General features: G+C 40.2%; 1 protein-coding gene across 25 annotated transcripts in view; it reads left to right on the plus strand.

Moving 5' to 3' along the window:
• The window catches only part of LOC133049270 (ATP-binding cassette sub-family C member 4-like), a 374395-nt gene that overhangs the window by 106424 nt on the left and 244356 nt on the right, over nt 1-23615 (plus strand). For 8 of the 25 annotated variants that reach the window (XR_009691263.1, XR_009691264.1, XM_061133240.1 and 5 more), the window contains 2 exons: nt 3158-3258; nt 4550-4741. The exons of 14 other annotated variants lie outside the window; for them this stretch is intronic. Coding sequence is in view for 9 of the 11 variants with exons in the window: in XM_061133240.1 (XP_060989223.1) it covers nt 3158-3258; nt 4550-4741 (293 nt within the window). In the remaining 2 variants the exon portion in view is untranslated. Of the gene's footprint in view, nt 1-3157; nt 3259-4549; nt 4742-23615 lie in introns of those variants that run through there. 3 more of the 25 variants (XM_061133250.1, XM_061133255.1, XM_061133247.1) reach the window with 3 other exon arrangements.

A 23615-nucleotide genomic window follows, 5' to 3' on the forward strand; every position in this document is an offset into this window, starting at 1 on the left:
CATAGGTGACACAGGTGCATGGGTTTATTGCTGGGCTTTCTGTCCTGTTCCATTGATCTGTATTTCTGTCTTTGGTACTAGTGGTCTACTGTCTCAATTACTGTAGCTTCATCGTATAGTCTGAAGACAGGGAGCATGATTCCTTCTAGCTTCATTTTTCTTCTTTTTCTCAAGATTACATTGACTATTCATGGTATTTTGTGTTTCCATACAAAATGTAAACTTGTTTGTTCTAATTCTGTGAAAAATTTCATTGGCAATTTGATAGGGATTGCCCTGAATCTGTAGATTGCTTTTGAGTAGTTTGCTTGTTTGTTTGTTTGTTTATAGTAGGTCTTCATTGAGATCTTTCACCTTTTTATCTTTCTTTGAATGGGTTGAGGTCTACATAACTATAGCAAGATGACCTTCTGAACATCCCAGGTAGTGTCCTATAGCTGGATGGAGAGAACCAGGTTTACTGTTAAGCTTTTTGTACAGATTAGGTTTTAGGTTTTAGCTTTAGGGCTACTTGGATCCCTTCATTGTAGGGGTCTGAGAAAGATTCTCTATAGCAAAAACAGTATACTCACTGCTGTGTGGGTCCCAGATGAGCAGTTGTTGGAATGTGTGGCATGAATTCACCATCCCTCACTATTCCTTAGAAATAGCCCAGAATCACAGTCTTTAATAGTGGAAAAATGAGAGTAATATTTTAGATTTAAAAGCACTGGCTCTTAAAACCAATTGCCTTGTTTTTGTGATTTCAACTGCGGCTTCATTGGTTGTAGAGAGTGAAATTACATAATGATAATTGAAGCATAAGGTCAAAAATCTGAACAATGGCATCCTCAACTATATTATACTGTCAAGTGTATCTCAATCCAGATAGGATTAATATGCATAAAGGACAAAAATGGTAAGGATCTAAGAGAAGCAGAAGAGATTAGGAAGAGGTGACAAGAATACACAGAAAAACTGTACCAAAAAGATCTTAATGATTTGGATAACCACGATGGTGTGGTCACTCATCTTGAGCCAGACATCCTGGAGGGTGAAGCCAAGTGGACCTTAGGAAGCATTGCTATGAACAACGTTAGTGGAGGTAATGGAATTCCAGCCTAGCTATTTCAAATCCTAAAAGATGGTGCTGTTCATGTAATATGCCAGCAAATTTGGAAAAGTTGGTAGTGGCCACGGACTGAAAAAGGTCAGTTTTCATTCCAATCCCAAAGAAATGCAATGCCAAAGAATGTTCAAACTGTCATACAGTTGCGCTAATTTTACATGCTAGTAAGGTTATACTCAAAATCCTTCAAACAAGATTTCAAAAATATGTGAACTGGGAACTTCCAACTGTACAAGCTGGGTTTAGAAAAGGCAGAGGAACCAGAGATCAGATTGCCAACATTCATTGAATCATAGAGAAAGCAAGGGAATTCTAGAAAAGATTATATGAAAGGCTTTGACTCCAAGGATCACAATAAACTGTGGAAAATTCTGGAAAAGATAGGAATACCAGACCATCTTACCTGTCTCCTGAGAAACCTGTAAGCGGGTCAAGAAGAAACAGGACTGTACGTGGAACAATGGACTGGTTCAAACCTGGGAAAGCAGTATGGCAAGGCTATATGTTGTCACTATGTTCATTTAACTTATGTGCAGAATACCTCATGCAAAATGCCAGGCTGGATGAAGCACAAGCTGGAATCAGGATTGCTGGGAGAAATATCTATAACTTCAGATGTGCAGATGATACCACTCTAATGGCAAAAAGTGAAGAGAAACTGAAGAGCCTCTTGATGAAAGTGAAAGAGCAGAGTGAAAAAAAAAAGCTGGCTTAAAACTCAGCATTCAAACATCTAAGATCATGGCATCCGGTCGCATCACTTCATGGCAAATAGATGGGGAAAAGTTGAATGCAGTGACGGATTTTATTTACTTGGGTTCCAAAAGTCACTGTGAGCTGTGACTGCAGCCATGAATGAAAAGATGTTTGCTCCTTGGAAAGGAAAGCTATGATAAATCTATACAGAATATTAAAAAGCAGAGACATCACTTTGGCAACAAAGGTCCATATAGTGAAAGCTATGTTTTTTCCAGTAGTCATGTAAGAGTTGTCAACAAATGTAAAAGTTGGGCCATTGAGAAGGCTGAGGGCTGAAGAATTGATACTTTCAAGCTGTGGTGTTGGAGAAGACTCTTGAGCGTCCCTTGGACAGCAAGGAGGTCAAATTAGGAAATCCTAAAGGAAATCAGCCCTGAATATTCACTGAAAGAACTGATGCTGAAATTCCAATACTTTTACCACCTGATACAAAGAGCTGACTCATTAGAAAAGACCTTGACACTGGGAAAGATTTAAGGCAGGAGGAGAATGAGGTGGTAGAGGATGAGATGGTTAGATAGCATCATGAACTCAATGGACATGAATTTGAGCCAACTCTGGGAGATAACAAAGGACAGGGAAGCCTGGCATGCTACAGTCCATGGTGTCACAGAGTCAGACATGACTTAGTGACTGAACAACAACAACTTTGTTAGTTCTTTCTAAATTCATAATACTTTTTTTTAAAATTTACTTATTTATTTTGCTGTACTGGGTCTTAGTTGGGGCACGCAGGACTTTAGTTGCAGCATGTGAACTCTTAGTTGTGGCATGTGGAGTCTCGTTGCCTTACCAGGGATAGAACCTGGGCCCCCTGCATTGGGAGTTCAGAGTCTTAGCTATTGGACCACCAGGGAAGTCCCTCATAGTGTGTGTGTGTGTGTGTGTGTGTGTGTGTGTGTGTGTTTTACTATATTATTGTCTCATACAACAGAAGTAATATTATGAGTGATACTATCATTTCATGCAAATGATTTAAATATTATAAAGGAGTCTTCTCACTACTATATAATAAAATAGATAACTAAAAAGGACCTACTGTATAGCACAGGAATTCTATTTAATACTCTGTAATAACATATATGGGAAAATAATTTAAAAAGAGCAGATTATATGTATATATCTGGCTAATTCACTTTACTGTACACCTGAAACTAATACAGCTTTGTAAATCAACTATACTCCAATAAAAATCATAAAAATAAAGGAGTCTTCTTTGTAAAGTGATGAAAGAAACTGTGTAAGGGATTGAGAAGTAGACTGACTTTATTCCTCTTCTTCCTCATTTAGCTTTGACTCCTGGGCAGGTTGGCCTGGTCCTGTCTCTCACTGTCACACTCACAGGGATGTTCCAGTGGTGCGTCAGGCAAAGTGCAGAAGTTGAGAACGTGGTGATGTTTATTTTTCTGTTCTTAGCCTTTTCAGGCCTCCTTGCTCTTATATGGCATAAAAGCAATTCTTATGTAAAATAATAAAACCCCCCCCTTTTTTTTTTACATTATCTTACAAAGTTTTTTTATGTTCTCCTCCATCTGCTTAAGGGCTTCCCTGGTGTTTCAGACGGTAAAGAATCTGCCTGCAATGCAGGAGCCACAAGAGACAAAGGTTCTATCCCTCATTGGAAAGATCCCCTGGAGAAGGGAATGGCTACCCACTCCAGTATTCTTGCCTGGAGAATCCCCATGAACAGAGAAGCCTGGCAGGCTATAGTCCACGGGGTTTCGAAGAGTTGGACATGACTGACTGACTTTCACTTTCACTTTCCATCTGCTTAAAGTTAATAAAAATATATACATATTTTCTCACATATGTATGCCATGTCAGACTGATTTTACATTCATCACAAACTGTCTTCAAATACAATAAATGTCTCTGTAGGAGAGAGGTTCTGAAATTCTGGAGACAATGTAAGCTAATTTCTTAGCAGCTTATTTATCTTTGCTTCTTAATCGATAATTCCTTATTTTTTGGTAAAAGAAAAGAATCGAGTATTTTAAGGTTTATTTAATTAATATGTCCCCCCCCGCCCCCAATTTATCACTTATTCTTGTGTGTATTGAAGACCTGAATTTGCTGGTGGCCCTTCTTCCTAGTAGTATAGGCTCCCTCTCAGAATATGCTCTCAAAGGTGTGAAGTTATAGTTGTTTAAGAGGCCTTAATCAGTAAGTAAATTATACACTTTTGAATATTTGTTCCTTTTCCTAAAGGGAAAAAAACAATGAAAATGAAGTTTTTCCATTTATTTCTTCTAACAGAGTAGAAAGTGACTATTAAAATGATGTTTGATGACTGTCCAGTTCTGGTCATCTGTAACACGTGGCTCTTCTGTAGCCGTGCATACTGATTGATGTCCATAAATGTTCTTTTCTTTCAAAAAATTATTTTGCTTTTTTTATTCAGATGTGAAAGGTGGATCAATAAAAACTTATCATTCATTTCTCTAATTTTTTTTAGCTTTAATATAAGATTGAAGAAAGTAGTCATGTATAAAAGTGTTGAAGATAATGAACAAGTTTGCAGATCATCCAAGGCCTCATCAGACTCCTACTTCTGTCCTTTGCGGATGTTGAGACCTGAGATATTCTGAACCATAGAAAAGCACGAGGTTTCATTTACAATCTCTGAACACCCATAAACTAGATTCTCTGATACTAACTCATGTGATGTCATATTTCTTTCAGATGATTTCAGTAGAAAGGGGGATTGAATATACAGACCTTGAGAAAGAAGCACCCTGGGAACTTGAGTATCGTCCACCACCATTGTGGCCCACCAATGGAATGATTTCCTTTTCCAGTGTGAACTTCAGATATAACTTGGACAGTCCTCTAGTACTGAGGAACCTGGGATCACCCATTTTCCCAGGACAAATGGTTAGTTTAAGCTATTTGCCTCTTCAAAATCCAGCTAAAGATTTGGCACCACATCTGCTCTTGGCTTCCTTATCACTGTGTCAGGGGGACTGTTCACTCCTAATGGATGCAGATCAGTGACATTGTAGGTGAATCTTTCTTGGAAACTGACCATGGGATGGGGACACCAGCAATTTTTCCCCTGTGTTGTGAGTTCCCTCGTGGTAGTTGATGGGCTCTGGGTTCCGGGGCTCCATCTTAACGTGACTCAGGACACTATATGTGACACCTGATTATTCATACAAACTCTGGGACATCAGCCTTGTCTTCCTGACCCTAACTCTCCAATATCTCATTCCTTTCCATCTTTTCTTGTTTGTATTTCTGAGATCTCCTCCTCCTCTCATGGTGCCCTCTGATTGCAGCCTCCTTCTCTGTCCCTTAGCCCTTCCTGTAGCCTTGTCCTCCACTCACCCACACTGAGCTGCCAGCCCCCTGCCCTCCCCCCACATACTGCTTCTTTCTTTAGCACAGATCTGATCCTTACTGGGCTGGCTGAGCTGCTGCTGGAACCATAGCATAGCCTCAAGTCCACTCCAGTAGGGGCTGTTGGGTGACCTTGTGTCCTCCAGAGAAGAGTCTGAATAATGACCCAGTCAGGAGTGAGTAACCAGGGCCTCAGATGAAGGCAGGGTCTAGAGATTGGCTCAAAGTCAAAAGCAAATTGAAGGGAGCAGAGAAGATCCATTTAAGAGATGGCAGAGAGGCTTGTGATCTGGACCTGCCAGCATCCATGTCTGCTGGTGATGTTCCTTCCACGCTCAGCTTGGGGCCCTCAGCTTGAACCACAACAGAGATTTGAAGAAGAGACTAAGCCAGAATAGACAAGGTGTTAGGAGGTCTTCCCCGCCTCCCTCTGACATACACACATACCCCTACTCTCAGATTGTGTGTAGGTTCTCCCAAAGCACCATGTCCTCCCTGTTCCCAGTGCACACACTGGCCCTCTACCTCAGAGACCCTTCCCATCCATCATCTGGATGGTGAAAATCTCCTCATTTTCTGAGTCAACTCTAGTGCATCTTCAAGACCCTCAGTTTAATATACCCTTATATATACTAATATATATTATATATTTTAATATACATAACATACTTAATATACTATGTACTTAATGTATTAACATATACTTAATATACTAATATATCCTTAGTGTCTTATATATTCTTTTAAGATAGGATTTATGGTATACCTATGTTCATGGCAGCCAAAAGTTGGAAGGAACTAAATCCTTACAATGAAGTATTATTCAGCCTTAAAAAGGAAGAAAATTCTGACCTGTGGATAAACCTTGATGACATCTTGCTAAATGAAATAAGCCAGACACAAAAGGAATTAATACTCTGATTCCATTTATGTGAGATTCCTAGAGTAGTCAAATCCAAGAAGACAGGAAATAGGATGGTGATCTCCAGGGACTGGGGGAGGGGAAATGGAGAGTTGTTTGTTTAATGGGTAAGAATTTCAGTTTTATGAGGCAAAAAATAAATAGATAAATCTCAAGCTTGGTTGCACAGCAATGTGAATGTACTGAGCACCAAACTATACACTTAAAAATGGTTAAATTTTATGTGAATTTCATCATAATTAAAAGATAACACCTGTGGCATGCTTTGTAATTTGGGATCTGTATCTCATAGTACTTTAGGGTTTTGAAAACCAGGGAGCATCTTGTTTTCATCTTTGTTCCCAGAATGTGGCATTCTGCAGGGCACAGAGAGGGTGCTCAGGGACCGCTCAGGTGTGAGCAAGCAGAAACCAACCCCCCCCCACACAAACACGCACATGCACACACACACGACAACTCCGTATATAACTGAAAGAACTGCTCTCTAAAACTCTTACCACCCCAGACCCATCTAATGGCTGTAGCTGTAATTTAATGAATGAAACCCTTGTAACATGAAAGAATATTCAACGTAATGCCCAAATGTTACCCAGGGAGCAGTTTCAGTTAGTCAGAGGGCAAAAGCTCCCTCCTAATTATTTCCAGTTTCAGTGTAGGTCAGGAAAAATGTGAACTGCTGTTTCTGGAAAACATTAACCACAGCTCTTGATACAATCTTGTCCCTGAAAGCACTGTAGATGGTGTTTACTTACTCTCAGACAATGTGTCTGTAAGATTTTCTGTTGTAAATGTAATTCTGTTAACCTGCAGTTGTCTTAAATTTCCCCAAAAGCCATAAAATATGAATTATCTAAGAAATTTTATAGTACAACTTAGGAACATAACACATTCTTATTCTTCCTTCTGAAAACCCGGAAATCATAGGATGAGTGAGATTCTAAAATGTTTGAGGGAAAAGTGAATTTGGAGACTGAATTAATAACTTCAGTAACTTAACTTTTGATCTGTGCCTTGGTCCACTCTCAGTATCACTGTTAGCTTCATTTCTGTGTTTGGAGATGACACCCAGGCAGCGTGTTCAGGAAGTGATTTCACTCCACTTGTATATATCTCAGGTTTCATCTCTATTCACCTGGTCCCAGCGCCCATCACTATAGGACACCCCTTTGGTGTTGGATTTGATTGAGAGAGGCTGTTGGGGGCGGGGGGTGTGGGCAGGGGACATGGGAGTGAGCCAGCCCAGCAGAAGGGGGGCTTTATTCTCTTTCCCTCATTTCCTCTTCTGTTCCAATTCCTGAAAGTTAGAGTCAATAGGAAATTATAGTAGGTACTATGCAGGATTTTAATCACAGAAGAAATGGCAAGTGAAAATAAAGAACCAGGACTCCCCTGGTGGTGCAGTGGATAAGAATTCACCTGCCAATGCAGGAGACTCTGGTTCAATCCCTAGTCTGAAGAGTCCACCCACCAAAGAGCAGCTAAGCCCTGCACCACAACTACTGAGCCCCCATGCCACAGCTCCTGAAGTCTTTGCTCAGCATCAGCAGAAGCCCCTCAGTGAGAGGCACGTGCACTGCAGGAGCAGCCCCCATCATCACAACTAGAGACAGCTCGTGCAAACAGTCAGGACCCAGCACAGCCAAACAGAAAAAAAATCAACTTGGGGTAAATAGGACCCTAGACTTCCTGGAGAGTCTGAAAATAGGCTGCATTTTTCATTTAGATGATTTTGTGGTTGATTTGATCATTTTAGAGAGTCCTGAGCTATAAAGTATTTTCTAGCTCTCGAGGTAGATCTATTTTTCTTTGTTTTTACTCACAGCTATTATTTGGATGATGCATTTTTACAGATGCTTAGTAGACTGTGCTATAATGTGCAAAAATATTAGTATCTTACTTTTTTTCCCCTTTTTTACATATTTTTTTAAAAACCACTCCCCTCACTCCCAGATTGTCCCCCTTCTCCTGCCGGCTTCCTAATTCCCTGTGACTCAGACTGTGGTGCCAGAGCCAGTAGCACCTGCATCTCCTGGAACTCCTTAGAAATGCAGAGTCTCAGGTTCACCCAGACTTCTTGACTCAACTTTGCATCTGAACATGACCTCCTTTCTCTCCCATGTGCAGTTTTTGATGAGTGATAACCTGTGATTCCCAAGAAATGTCCTTTGACAGTTTAAAACTGAACTCAAGAATCCCCAAATCTCTGTTGTGACTGAGCAGGAGGTTCTAGAATGCTCTGTGCCACTAGATTTACTTACTTTTATTTTCTATAAATCATGCCTTTACATTATAATCTAATTCTGCATGATTCCACTGTATTTCTTTGTATCTTTCCAGTGGAGTCTGTTTTCATTACAGGCAGTTTTCATCCTGCTCCCGCCTTCCCCACCCCAGCCTCCTGCAGGGACTGGAGGGATTTCCCACAGGCTCAGCCCTGCCTGGACCTGGAGTCAGAGACAGACCAGCACAGCAGTGTATGTGAGGCTCTTTCACCACCTGATCTGATCAGAAAGCAGTCTTGCTGCCCCAAGCAGGGCACGAGGTCTGTTTGGACTGTTTACCAGGCACCATGTGTCCCATTTAGCTGCAGGTTTCTCTCTCAGTCTGGCTGTGGGTGCTAGTTCTTTCTGCTGACAGCCGGCCCACCTGACCTCAGGTACCCTCTCTGCTCCCACTCACCACTCATGTGGATGCCTGTGTCCACGTCATGGTTTAACTCTCTGACTATAAGATCTCTATGGTAGGCCTGGTTTTTGTTTTTGTTTTTTTTTTTCAAGAATACACATACTTTTTACTCAGTAAGTGAAAAGTGCAGACTGGGGCATAGGACTGGAGGCATTGCTAACTGGATAAGTGATAAAAACATATACCCGGAGTTGCCAGGTTGAACCGTGGCTTCCCAGCTTGCAAGCCTCTATTATATTATTTCCCTAGGAAAGAGCTGCAGTTCCTACAAATGCTGCCTAGTGCCCTGGTGGGGCTTCTCTGATAGCTCAGTTGATAAAGAATCCACCTGCAATGCAGGAGGTCCAGGTTTGATTCCTGGGTTGGGAAGATACCCTAGAGAAGGGAGAGGCAACCCACTCTAGTATTCCTGGACTTCCCTGGTGTCTCAGCTGGTAAAGAATCCACCTGCAATGCAGGAGACTTGGGTTCGATCCCTGGGTTGGGAAGATCCCCTAGAGAAGGGAAAGGCTACCCACTCCATACTCTAGCCTTCCATGGACTAGACAATTCTAGACAATTCCATGGACTTTATAGTCCATGGGGTCGCAAAGAGTCAGACACAACTGAGACACTTTCACTTTCACTGCCTTCTAGTGGACATGAAAGCAATCCTCTGATTCTGTACCATAAATCCCATTATCTGTAGCCCTGTGTCCTATGGTTCTAGAGACTCGGGGTGCTGGGAAGATGTGTAGTCTCTTCTCTGTACTTATCCTGGCAGCTTCCCTCTATCTCTGGAGCTCCCATCTCTGGAGCTCTCCTCCAGGAGAGCACTGAGCTTCAGAACACAGTTTAGCCATCTTCTCCCCTGAGATTTTTTCCCCAGCCTCTTTCTGATTTGGGTTAGGCACCTCCCCAAATCCAGAACGTGCATATTGTAAATGTCAGTTTATGCCTTGCCTCTTTTTTTTTTTTCCAGTGGATTTTGTCATACATTGATATGAATTAGCCATGGATTTACATGTATTCCCAATCCCGATCCCCCCTCCCACCTCCCTCTCCACCCGATTCCTCTGGGTCTTATTTTTATTTCTTTATATTCTCAGAATTGGATTAGAAATTTCAAACTTCATTTTTTTTAAAACACTAAAATGGTAAGTTTTCTTTACTTTTAGTAGTAATACTAGATGCCACAAGAAACAGAACTATATCAAAGTTTTGGATGAATATAAATTAGAAATCTAATATTCTATTCATATTTAGCTAAACAAGTGACACCAAAATGCCATAAACTTTTTAGTTAAGCAAAAATTGATTAAGTTTTCTGAAATGTATATATTGTATTATGCGCTCAGTCTTGTCTAACTCTTTGCGACCCCATGGACTGCAGCACGCCAAGCTTCCCAATCCATCACCAACTCCCAGAGTTTACTCAAACGTATGTCCAGTGGGTCAGTGATGCCATCCCACCATCTCATCCTCTGTCATCCCTTCTCCTTCTGCCTTCAATCTTTCCCAGCATCGGGATCTTTTCCAGTGAGTCAGTTCTTCTCATTAGGTGGCCAAAGTATTGGAGCTTCAGCTTCAGCATCAGTCCTTCCAATGAATATTCAGGACTGATTTCCTTTAGGATGGACTTGTTGGATCTCCTTTCAGTCCAAGGGACTCTCAAGAGTCTTCTCCAACACCACAGTTCAAAAGCATCAAGTCGTTGGTGCTCAGCTTTCTTTATAGACCAACTCTCACATCCATACATGACTACTGGATAAACCAAGCTTTGACAAGACAGACCTTTGTCAGCAAAGTAATGCCTCTGCTTTTTATTTTTATTTTTGGTATTTTATTTTTTTCCATTTATTGTTATTAGTTGAAGGCTAATTACTTTACAATACTGTAGTAGTGGTTATTGCCATACATTGACATGAATCAGCTGTGGATTACATAAGTTCCTCATCCTGAACCCCCTCCCACCTCCGTCCCCATCCCATCCTTCTGGGTCATCCCAGTGCACCAGCCCCAAGCACTTATCTCATGCATCCAACCTGGACTGGCGATCTGTTTCACACTTGATAATATACGTGTTTCAATGCTGTTCTCTCAGATCATCCTGCCCTCACCTTCTCCCACAGAGTCCAAAAGTCTATTCTGTACATCTGTGTCTCTTTTTCTGTCTTGCATATACGGTTATCATTAACATCTTTCTAAAATCCATATATATGCTAGCATACTGTATTGGTGTTTATCTTTCTGGCTTACTTCACTCTGTATAATGGGCTGCAGTTTCATCCATCTCATTAGAACTGATTCAGATATATTCTTTTTAATGGCTGAGTAACATTCCATTGTATATATGTACCATAGCCTTCTTATCCATTCGTCTGCTGATGGACATCTAGGTTGCCTCCATGTCCTGGCTATTATAAACAGTGCTGTGATGAACATTGGGGTGCACGTGTCTCTTTCACATCTGGTTTCCTCAGTGTGTATGCCCAGGAGTGGGATTGCTGGGTCATATGGAAGTTCTATTTCCAGTTTTTTAAGGAATCTCCACACTGTTCTCCATAGTGGCTGTACTAGTTTGCATTCCCACCAACAGTGTAAGAGGGTTCCCTTTTCTCTGCACCCTCTCCAGCATTTATTGCTTGTAGACTTTTGGATAGCAGCCATTCTGACTGGTGTGTAATGGTACCTCATTGAGGTATTGATTTGCATTTCTCTGATAATGAGTGATGTGGAGCATCTTTTCATGTGTTTGTTAGCCATCTGTATGTCTTCTTTAGAGAAATGTCTGTTTAGATCTTTGGCCCATTTTTTGATTGGGTCATTTATTTTTCTGGAATTGAGCTGCAGGAGCTGCTTGTATATTTTTGAGATTAATCCTTTGTCTGTTTCTTCATTTGCTATTATTTTCTCCCATTCTGAAGACTGTCTTTTCACCTTGCTTATAGTTTCCTTTGTTCTGCAAAAGCTTTTAAGTTTCATTAGATCCCATTTGTTTATTTTTGCTTTTATTTCCAATATTCTGGGAGGCGGGTCATAGAGGATCTTGCTGTGATGTCGGAGAATGTTTTGCCTATGTTCTCCTCTAGGAGTTTTATAGTTTCTGGTCTTACATTTAGGTCTTTAATCCATTTTGAGTTTATTTTTGTGTATGGTGTTAGGGAGTGTTCTAGTTTCACTCTTTTACAAGTGGTTGACCAGTTTTCCCAGCACCACTTGTTAAAGAGGTTGTCTTTTTTCCATTATATATTCTTGCCTCCTTTGTCAAAGATAAGGTGTCCATAGGTTCGTGAATTTATCTTTGGGCTTTCTATTCTGTTCCATTGATCTATATTTCTGTCTTTGTGCCAGTACCATACTGTCTTGATGACTGTGGCTTTGTAGTAGAGTCTGAAGTCAGGCAGGTTGATCCCTCCAGTTCCATTCTTCTTTCTCAAGATTACTTTGGTTAATCGAGGTTTCTTGTATTTCCATACAAATTGTGAAATTATTTGTTCTAGTTCTGTGAAGAATACTGTTGGTAGCTTGATAGGGATTGCATTGAATCTATAGACTGCTTTGGGTAGTATACTCATTTTCACAATGTTGATTCTTCCAATCCATGAACACGGTATATTTCTCCATCTATTTGTGTCCTCTTTGATTTCTTTCATCAGTGTTTTATAGATTTCTATATATAGGTCTTTTGTTTCTTTAGGTAGATATACTCCTAAGTATTTTATTCTTTTTGTTGCAATGGTAAATGGTATTGTTTCCTTAATTTCTCTTTGTTTTCTCTTTGTTAGTGAATAGGGATGCAAGGGGTTTCTGTGTGTTAATTTTATATCCTGCAACTTTGCTATATTCATTGATTAGCTCTAGTAATTTTCTGGTAGAGTCTTTAGGGTTTTCTATGTAGAGGATCATGTCATCTGCAAACAGTGAGAGTTTCAATTCTTCTTTTCCTATCTGGATTCCTTTTATTTCTTTTTCTGCTCTGATTGCTGTGGCCAACACTTCGAAATCCATGTTGAATAGTAGTGGTGAGAGTGGGCACCCTTCTCTTGTTACTGATTTTAGGGGAAATGCTTTCAGTTTTTCACCATTGAGGATAATGTTTGCTGTGGGTTTGTCATATATAGCTTTTATTATGTTGAGGTATGTTCCTTCTATGCCTGCTTTCTAGAGAATTTTTATCATGAATGGATATTGAAGTTTGTCAAAGGCTTTTTCTGCATCTATTGAGATAATCATATGGTTTTTATCTTTCAATTTGTTAATGTGGTGTATTAGCATTGATTGATTAGCGGATGTTAAAGAGTCCTTACATTCCTTGGATAAAACCCACTTGGTCATGATGTATGATCTTTTTAATATGTTGTTGGATTCTGTTTGCTAGAATTTTATTAAGGATTTTTGCATCTATGTTCATCAGTGATATTGGCCTGTAGTTTTCTTTTTTTTTTTTTTTTTTTTGTGGCATCTTTATCTCATTTTGGAATTAGGGTGATGGTGGCCTCATAGAATGAGTTTGGAAGTTTACCTTCATTTGCAATTTTCTGGAAGAGTTTGAGTAAGATAGGTGTTAGCTCTTCTCTAAATTTTTGGTAGAATTCAGCTGTGAAGCCATCTTTTCCTGGGCTTTTGTTTGCTGGAAGATTTCTGATTACAGTTTCGATTTCGTTGCTTGTGATGGGTCTGTTAAGATCTTCTATTTCTTCCTGGTTCAGTTTTGGAAAGTTATACTTTTCTAAGAATTTGTCCATTTCTTCCTAATTGTCCATTTTATTGGCATAGAGCTGCTGGTAGTCATCTCTTATGATCCTTTGTATTTCAGTGTTGTCTGCTGTGATCTCTCCATTTTCATTTCTAATTTTGTTGATTTGGTTCTTCTCCCTTTGTTTCTTAATGAGTCTGGCTAACGGTTTGTCAATTTTGTTTATCTTTTCAAAAAACCAGCTTTTAGCTTTGTTGATTTTTGCTGTGGTCTCTTTTGTTTCCTTTTCATTTAATTGTGCCCTAATTTTTAAGATTTCTTTCTTTCTACTAACCCTGGGGTTCTTCATTTCTTCCTTCTCTAGTTGTTTTAGGTGTAGAGTTAGGCTATTTATTTGACTTATTTCTTGTTTCTCGAGGTAAGCCTGTATTGCTATGAACCTTCCCCTTAGCACTGCTTTTACAGTGTCCCATAGGTTTTGGGTTGTTATGTTTTCATTTTCTTTCGTTTCTATGCATATTTTGATTTCTTTTTGATTTCTTCTATGATTTGTTGGGTATTCAGAGCATGTTATTTAGCCTTTATATGTTTGAATTTTTAATAGTTTTTTTTTTTTTTTTCCTGTAATTGAGATCTAATCTTACTGCATTGTGGTCAGAAAAGATGACTGGAATGATTTTAATTTTTTTGAATTCACCAAGGCTAGATTTGTGGCGCAGGATGTGATCTATTCTGGAGAAGGTTCCGTGTGCACTTGAGAAAAAGGTGAAATTGAATGTTTTGGGGTGAAATGTCCTATTGATATCAATTAGGTCTAGCTGAAACATTGTGTTATTTAAAGTTTGTGTTTCCTTGTTAATTTTCTGCTTAGTTGATCTATCCATAGGTGTGAGTGGGGTATTACAGTCTCCCACTATTATTGTGTTATTGTTACTTTCCCCTTTCATATTCATTAGCATTTGCCTTACATATTGTGGTGCTCCTATGTTGGTTGCATATATATTTATAATTGTTATCTCTTCTTCTTGGAATAATCCTTTGATCATTATGTAGTGTCCTTCTTTGTCTCTTTTCACAGCCTTTATTTGAAAGTCTATTTTATCTGATATGAGTATTGCAACTCCTGCTTTCTTTTGGTCGCCGTTTGCATGAAATATTTTTTTCCAGCCCTTCACTTTCTGTCTGTATGTGTCCCCTGTTTTGAGGTGGGTATCTTGTAGACAGCATATATAGGGGTCTTGATTTTTTATCCATTCAGCCAGTCTTTGTCTTTTGGTTGGGGCATTCAACCCATTTACATTTAAGGTAATTATTGATAGGTATGGTCCCGTTGCCATTTGCTTTGTTGTTTTGGGTTCGCATTCATACAACCTTTCTGTGTTTCCTGTCTAGAGAAGATCCTTTAGCATTTGTTGAAGAGCTGGTTTGGTGGTGCTGAATTCTCTCACCTTGTGCTTGTCTGTAAAGCTTTTGAATTCTCCTTCATATCTGAATGAGATCCTTGCTAGGTACAGTAATCTGGGTTGTAATCTGTTATTCTCTTTAGTTACTTTAATATGTCCTGCCATTCCCTTCTTGCATGAAGAGTTTCTATTGATAGATCAGCTGTTATCCTTATGGGAACCCCTTTGTGTCTTATTTGTTGTTCCTCCCTTGCTGCTTTTAATATTTGTTCTTTGTGTTTGAGCTTCGTTAATTTGATTAATATGTGTCTTGGGGTGTTTTGCCTTGGGTTTATCCTGTTTGGGACTCTCTGGGTTTCTTGGACCTGTGTGACTATTTCCTTCCCCATTTTAGGGAAGTTTTCAGCTATTATCTCCTGGAGTATTTTCTGATGGCCTTTCTTTTTGTCTTCTTCTTCCGTGACTCCTATGATTCGAATGTTGGGGCATTTCACATTGTCCCAGAGATATCTGAGGTTGTCCTCATTTCTTTTGATTCGTTTTTCTTTCTTCCTCTCTGCTTCATTTATTTCCACCATTTTATCTTCTACCTCACTTATCCTATCTTCTGCCTTCGTTATTCTACAGTTGAATCCCTCCACAGTGTTTTTGATCTCATTCATTGCATTATTCATTTTTAATGGACTCTCTTTTATTTCTTCTAAGTCCTTGTTAAACATTTCTTGCATCTTCTCAATCTGTGTCTCCAGGCTATTTATCTGTAACTCCATTTTGTTTTCAAGATTTTAGATCATTTTTATTATCATTATTCTAACTTCTTTTTCAGGTAGATTCCCTGTCTCCTCCTCTTTTGTTTAGCTTGGTGGGCATTTTTCATGTTCCTTTACCTGCTGGGTATTTCTCTACCTTTTCATCTTGTTTAGATTGCTGTGTTTGGAGTGGCCTTTCTGTATTCTGGTGGTCTGTGGTTCCTTTATATTGTGGAGGTTTCTCCCAGTGGATGGGGTTGGACGATTGGCTTGTCAAGATTTCCTGGTTAGGGAAGTTTGCGTTGTGTTCTGGTGAGTGAAACTGGATTTCTCCTCTCTGAAGTGCAATGGAGTGTCCAGTAGTGAGTTTTGAGATGGGTCTATGGTTTTGCTGTGACTTTGGGCAGCCTGTATGTTTACACTCAGGGCTATGTTCCTGCGTTGCTGGAGAATTTACATGGTATGTCTTGCTCTGGAACTTATTGGCTCTTGGGTGGTGGTTGGTTTCAATGTAGGTGTGGAGGCTTTTGGATGATCTCTTATTACTTAATGTTCCCTGTAGTCAGGAGTTCTCTGGTGTTCTCAGGTTTTGGGCTTAAGTCTCCTGCCTCTGGATTTCAGTCTTATTCTTCCAGTAGCTTCAAGACTTCTCCAACTATACAGCACTGATAATAAAAGTTCCAGGTTAATGGTGAAAAGATTCTCCACAGTGAGGGACACCCAGAGAGGTTCTCAGAGTTATATGAAGAAGAGAAGAGGGAGGAAGGAGACAGAGATGGGCAGGAGGAGAAAAAGGGGGACTCAAGAGGAGAGAGACAGATCTACACAGTACTCTGTTCCCTATGTGTTCTCCATAGCCCAGAACACCCACAGAGATTCACAGAATTGGATTGAGAAGAGAAGGGGGAGGGAGGAAATAGAGGTGATATAGGGGAGACAAAGGAGAGTCAAAAGGGGGAGAGTGTAATCATCACACTCCTGAGTAAAAATGGGTACTGAATATTGGATTCTTAAATGTGCAAAATTGATATCAAATACTGAAAAACAAAGATTAGAAATCTAAAGTAGAGGTTAGACTCTTAAAAATACAATATTAAAAACAAAAACAAGAAATTTAAGTAATATATATGAAGTTTGCTTTAAAAATAGGGTCTTTTTTTTTTTGCAATGTTATAGTTAAATGAAAATGAAAATTAAGGGGTAATAGAGGAGTAATAGAGGACTTTAAAGGAAAATAAAAGAAAATAATAAAATAAAACTTTTTAAAGTAAAAAATAGTAAAAATATATGAAAATGAAAATGAATATTAAGGAGTAATAGAACGGCAATAGAGGACTTTAAAAGAGAATAAAAGAAAACTAAGGAGTAATAGGGAATTTTAAAAGAAAATAAAAGAAAAAACATTTTAATAAAAAATAGTAAAAATATATCTAGGAATTTCTCTGGAGCTGTTGCTGGCAGTGTAGTTTCAGTTCAGTTTCAGATAGCTCCTTGTTCCAGCTTACACTTCTCAATATCTATAGGCCCCTTCCGGTGTAGTCGGTGTTAAGTACAGGGATTTTAATCTGTTGCACCTGTCACTTCTGAAGCGTTTCCCTTTGTTTATTTGTTTGCAGGTCTCTTCAGTGTCTAATTTCCGCCCTGACACAAGTGGGCGGAGGTGGTCTCTTGTTTAGGTTCGCTTGTTCAGTCCTGTTGTGGGGAGGGAGAGGCACTGCAGACAAATATCACTGGCATGTGTGGGGAGCACTCACAGTGATCTGGCCACACTGGGTTTGCCCCCACTTGCAGTGTGTGTGCTTTCCCCATCTGCACTGCTCAGGCTCCAGGCTGCTCTACAGGGAGTGGGCCCTGAGTTTCATGCGGTTCCAGTTTTCGGGTCCTCCACAAAAGCGCAGACTCAGTTGGGCCTGTGTTTTGCGCCTTCCCCGCCCAAGCAGCTCAGACAGCCAGGAGCTTGACGAATGCACTCTCCCCGGGTGCGGTGTGCCTTATCCCCTCCGTGGTCCTGGCCTCAGTTTCCGCGCGCTGGTTGGGTGCGCCTTGTGTCTGTTCTGGGGAGCTGGTCTCTAGCTGCGACCCTCCCAGTGGATGTCAACAATCCAGAATCTCAGGAAGTCTTTGGTTAGAAACTGGAAACCTGTTTGCAGTTTGGTACGGGATGCCGTCTCTGAGGCCAAGTTTGCCCCTTTCCCCTCCCCCGTGCCTCCTGCCTCCGGTGGGGGATGGGCCGGTCCACAGCCGGCTAACTCTGCTCCGGAATTGTTCAGTCCTTTCTTTGTTCCTAAGGACTGCTGCCCGCTCCTCTCCATTCAACCCCCACTTGCTAGTGGCGGATGCCAGCGTCTGGGGTACTTTTCTGCTGGGAGTTGCTTTTAGGCAAGTAATCTGTGGGTTTTATTTATTTTTTCCTCCCAGTTAGGTTGCCCTCTGAAATTTGAAAACTTCCCCCAGACCCACCAGTGAGAGGGTTTCCTGGTGTTTGGAAACTTCCTCTATTACGACTCGTCCCGGGACAGGTCTCCGTCCCTAACTCTTTTGTCTCTCTTTTTATCTTTTATATTTTGTCCTACCTCCTTTCGAAGTTAATGGGCTGCTTTTCTGGGTGCCTGATGTCCTCTGCAAGTGATCAGAAGTCGTTTTGTGGAGTTTGCTCAGCGTTCAAATATTCTTTTGATGAATTTGTAGGGGAGAAATTGGTCTCCCCATCCTATTCCTCCACCATGTTAGCTCCTCCCCCAGGCCTGTTCCTTTAACTGCAACTACACCTCTCCTCACTTTCTCTATTCTAGCTACACAGAGGGACACAATAAGGTGTCAGGCCATCCAGGGGATAAGGAGGCCCATCAGTAGGTGGAAAAGAGGCCAACAGACATGGATTTGAGTCCCATCCTGCTACTTATGGACTCTGATATTTCAGACTGACTAAGTCATCTAAGCCTCTATCTTTTCTTGTGCTAAGTGGAAGTGATAGGATGCAACCTGTAGGGTTGATGTACAACTTAAATGAGATAAGACATGTAAAGCCCCCATAATAAATGCTTGGACAATATGGTCATCATTTTCAAAGGGTGTAAAATGACCATAACCACTTACACTGTGCAAGGTGTCTGTCCCATAAGAATGAGGTGTTGGCCATTTGAAGTTGTATTTATGGCTATAGGATCCATCTGCTGTGTCTGTCTCTATCTGATTTATCTTATACCTAAATAATATGGTAATAGAGTTTCCATAAATTTCTCTGGCCTTAGTTAAAAATCTCAGCTTCCAGTGGAAGTTTCTTTGTCTCAGGACACCACAGGTAATACAAATAAGAAAAAGTCAAATCCAGTACAGTCAAATCCAATCCAGTTGATATCAACAAATACAGTCTAGTTAAAGAAACAAGAAAATGGCTATGTTAGCTTTGTAAGCTAGAATGAGGTCATGGTTTTTATAGACATTTATATAAAATGACATAACATCTGTTAGAGCTGGAACAAGCCCACGTGAGTGAACAGGGAGAGCATTTTCAAGGAATTAGACACGTGAGACAGACTTAGTGATGTGTGGTTAGGGTTTCAGCAGGTGGAAATGCATGTGAAAGGCATTCCGGGAGGTGAGACCAGGATAAGCAAAAGGATGATGCCCTGATCCAGTGCATGAAGACCTAGACACCTGCAAAGCACTCAGGAAAATGAACTACCAAGGGTGTAACATGCATTTTTACAGTCAACCCTCACCACTACCTAGTGATGCCAATGACTCTGATTGGTGTACATGAAGGATGGAGAGGTTAGTTTTGTAGAAGAGACGTCCTGGGGTGGAGTGTTGGCTGCTGAGCTGGCATTCAGGAGTTTAATCTGAGAAGTGAGGGCACATGGACCAGAGTGGGCAGGTGCAAGGGTCAGGGAGCCAGGAGCTGTTATGCCTCTAGCAAGGCATCCTGGGAAAGTGATGCCACTTATTGGAATCAAGTTGATGTTGATTAAAACAAAGCTGTAACACCTGGATTTGTGAACGTGCAGGAAAATGGGTGGTAGTAGAAAATGGTAAGATACTTCTTGAGGGTAGGTTAGCAGCTTAACCGCTTCATCTGAAAACGTTCATACTTTATTGTTATTCTTCAGGCACCTAGTTGTGTCCGACTCTTTACGACCCCGTGGACTGACACACACCAGGCTTCTCTATCCTTCACCATATCCTGGAGTTTGCCCAAGTTCTTGTTAGTTGTATCAGTGATGCCATCCAATGATCTTATCCTCTGTCATCCCCTTCTCCTGCTTTCAGTCTTTCCCAGTATCAGGGTCTTTTCCAATGAGCTGGCTCTTTGTATCAGGTGGCCAAAGTATTGGAGTTTCAGCTTTGGTCCTTCCAATGAATATTCAGGACTGATTTCCTTTAGGATTGACTTGTTTGATCTCCTCGCTGTCCAAGGGGTTCATACTTGACTGTCAGCAATTTCACATCTGAGAGTTCATGTGAAGGAAATGATTAAGGTTGTTTGCAAATATTTAGCTTCAAGGATATTTAACACAGAGTTATTTATAATAGCTAACTGCCTATTTAGACACTGCCTAAATAACCAGCAGTAGAGCATTTGTTAAATAAATGATCACATGTACTATAATATTATGCAAACATTAAAATAAATATTTTTATGAAATGTTTAATGAAAACACATATAACAGTATATTCACATTAATCCCATTTTGTTTAAATATGTGAACTGTGACTTTAAGAACACATATAAAAAAAATACAACAACAACAGAACACACACAGAAGCCTAGAAAGTAAAAACATCATTTTAAGAATTTTTTTTTAGAGTGGTGGGCTATACCTAGTATTTGTTTACTTTTCAAATTTATTTGCACTGATTATGATAAAGGAAAGAGTTTATTTTAATTTGTTTTTTAAACACTGTGAGCCTGGGAAAGATGTAATGGGAGTAAAGTGGGGAAGATGGATGAAGGGGTTGTTTTGTGTGGGGCATTGGTGTTAATTGTGTTGAGTTTGATGCGTGAAGAGAGATCCAGGTGCAAGTGTCTAACAAGTTGTGTCATCATCAGAGACCAGCCTGGTTGGAAAAACAGAAAGGGGCCATTGCAAAGCTAATAACAGAAGATTTTCTCCAAGTGTCTTTATAATTGTATCTATTTCTTTATTTTTGGCTGGGCTGGGTCTCTGTTGCTGCTCAGGCTTTTCTCTAGTTGCCACGTGCGGGCTTCTCACTGTGGTGTCTTCTCTTGTTAAGAGCATAGGCTATAGGGTACGAGGGCTTCATTAGTTGTGGCACGTCAGCTCATAGTCGTGGTTCCTGGGTTCTAGAGCGCAGGCTCAGTAGTTGTGGTACACGGGCTTAGTTGCTTTGCAGCATGCGGGATTCTCCTGGACTAGGGGTTGAACCCATGTCTCCTGCATTAGCAGGCAGATTCTTTACCACTGAGACACCAGGGAAGCCCCCAGTGTCTTTAGATTGAAGAATGTGAGCTTACTGATACTGGTGACACTCTCCATGGACAATTGGTAAAACCCTGTGGTTACTCAGAAAAGACGTTTAGACTATAGCTTTGATGACTGAACTCCGGAATAATCAGAGTCAGGTTTTCTTTGAGTTGATTTTTTTCTCTTTGGGGGGCCTGGGGCCATGCAGCATGTGAGATCTTAGTTCCCTGGCCAGGGATCGAATCCATGCCTCCTGCAGTGGAAGCACAGAATTTTAACCACTGTACTGAATCCCAGGGAAGTCCCCTAGTTTTTTAGTTCTCTTCACTGGAGTTTGGAACTCACAGTCCTGTGATCATGAGCAGTCCTCGGTGCCCCTACATATCTCAGTCTATTTCCCCAAAGTTTATAAATGTTCCTGTTTGCACACAGATGGATCAGTTTCAGTGGAGCTGATAACATGGGAACATACACACATTCTCTCAGATCAGTTCTCACCTGTGTCCTGACGTGTGTTGATTTATGTGTGAGAACACTCAGAAATACAGGCATACCTGTTTAACTGTGCTTCACAGATAATACTTTTTTAAAAAATTGGACATTTATGGCAATGCTGTGTCAGGCAAGTACAATGGCACCATTTTTCCTATAGCATTTGCTCACTTCATGTCTCTGTCACATTTTGATAATTTTTGCAATATTTCAAACTATTTTGTTATTATTATATTTATTATTATGATCTGTGATCAGTGTTTTTTAATGTTACTACCCTATAAATGCTCAGCTGGTTAGCATTCTTTTAGCAATAAAGTATTGAAAATTAAGGTATGTACTATTACGTTATATAATGATATTGTACATCATTAGACTACAACATAGTATAAACATAACTTTTGTTTGCACAGAGAAACAAAAAATTCATATAACTTGCTTTATTTTTATATTCACATTATTGAGGTGGTCTGGAGCTAAATACAAAATATCTTTGAGGCCTGCCTGTACACAGAACACATGAGCCACATATATACACACTATGACCTGCCTGCATGCAGAGAATGGCACATTTATATTATATGAATTATGGTTTAGCGTAAGGTACAACATGTCCTGAGAAGCCTGTATGCAGATGAAGAAGCAACAGTTAGAACCGGACATGGAACAATGGACTGGTTCAAAGTTGGGAAAATAGTAACTTCAAGGCTGTATATTGTTACCATGCTTATTCAACTTACATGCAGAGTACAGCATGCGAATTGCTGAGCTGGATGAAGCTCAAGCTGGAATCAAGATTGCCGGGAGAAATATCAGTAACTTCAGATATGCAGATGATATCACTAAAATGGCAGAAAGCAAAGAGGAACTAAAGAGCCTCTTGATGAAGGTGAAAGAGGAGAATGAAAAAAGCTGGCTTAAAACTTAACATGCAAAAAGCTAAGATCATTGCATCTGGTTCCATCGCTTCATGGCAAATAGATGGGGAAACAATGGAAACAGTGATAGACTATTTTCTTAGACTCTAAATCACTGTGGACGATGACTGCAGCCATGAAATTAGAAGACGATTGCTCCTTGGTAGAAAAGCTATCACAAACCTAGACAACATATTAAAAAGCAGAGACATTACTTTGCCAACAAAGGTGCATCTGGTCAAAGCTTTGGTTTTCCAGTAGTCATGTACGGATGTAAGGGTTGGGTCACAAAGAAGGCTGGGCACTGAAGAACTGATGCTTTTGAACTAGGGTGCTGGAGAAGACTCTTGAGAGTCCTTTGAACAGCAAGGAGATCAAACCAGTCAATCCTAAAGGAAATCAACCCTGAATATTCACTGGAAAAACTGATGCTGAAGCTGAAGCTCCAATACTTTGAAAGAGCCATTTCATTGGAAAAGACCTGATGCTCAGAAAGATTGAAGGCAGAAGGAGAATGGGATGACAGAGGATGAGATGGTTGGGTGGCATCACCAACTCAATTGACATGAATTTGAGCAAGTTCCAGGAGATAGTGAAGGACAGGAAAACCAGGCATGCTGTAGTCCATGGGGTCGCAAATAGTCAGACATGACTGAGTGACTGAACAACAAAATGTCTTATAGTCATTGTATTATCTTTATAAGATAGTAAAATGAGCTAACCCCACTTTTTTAAGTTTAATCTCTATAAAGATAAATTCATTTTTGAAATGCCATGATTGATTTGACAGACTAAGATTTGAAGCTTTAGAAGTATTCAAATCAGAAAACATGAAACGTTCCAAGCATTCTGATTATATTGCTCAGAAAGATTTAGTTCTTTTTTTAAAGCGATGAGTTTTAAAACTTTACTGATTTGTAAATGATCCAAGCATATCTTACACTCTCATCAATTCCAGATTTTAAATAGAGATGAAATCATCTCTTGGAAAGCTTTGTTCAGGGAATTTTCAGTTGGGCTTCCCTGGTGGCTCAGATGGTAAAGAATCTGCCTGCAATGTAGGAGACCTGGGATCCATCCCTGAGTCAGGAAGATCCCCTTGAGTAGGAAATGGCAACCCACTCCAGTACTCTTGCC

The sequence above is a fragment of the Dama dama genome, chromosome 30, assembly GCF_033118175.1.
Source record: "Dama dama isolate Ldn47 chromosome 30, ASM3311817v1, whole genome shotgun sequence".
NCBI classification, from domain to species: Eukaryota; Metazoa; Chordata; class Mammalia; order Artiodactyla; family Cervidae; genus Dama; species Dama dama.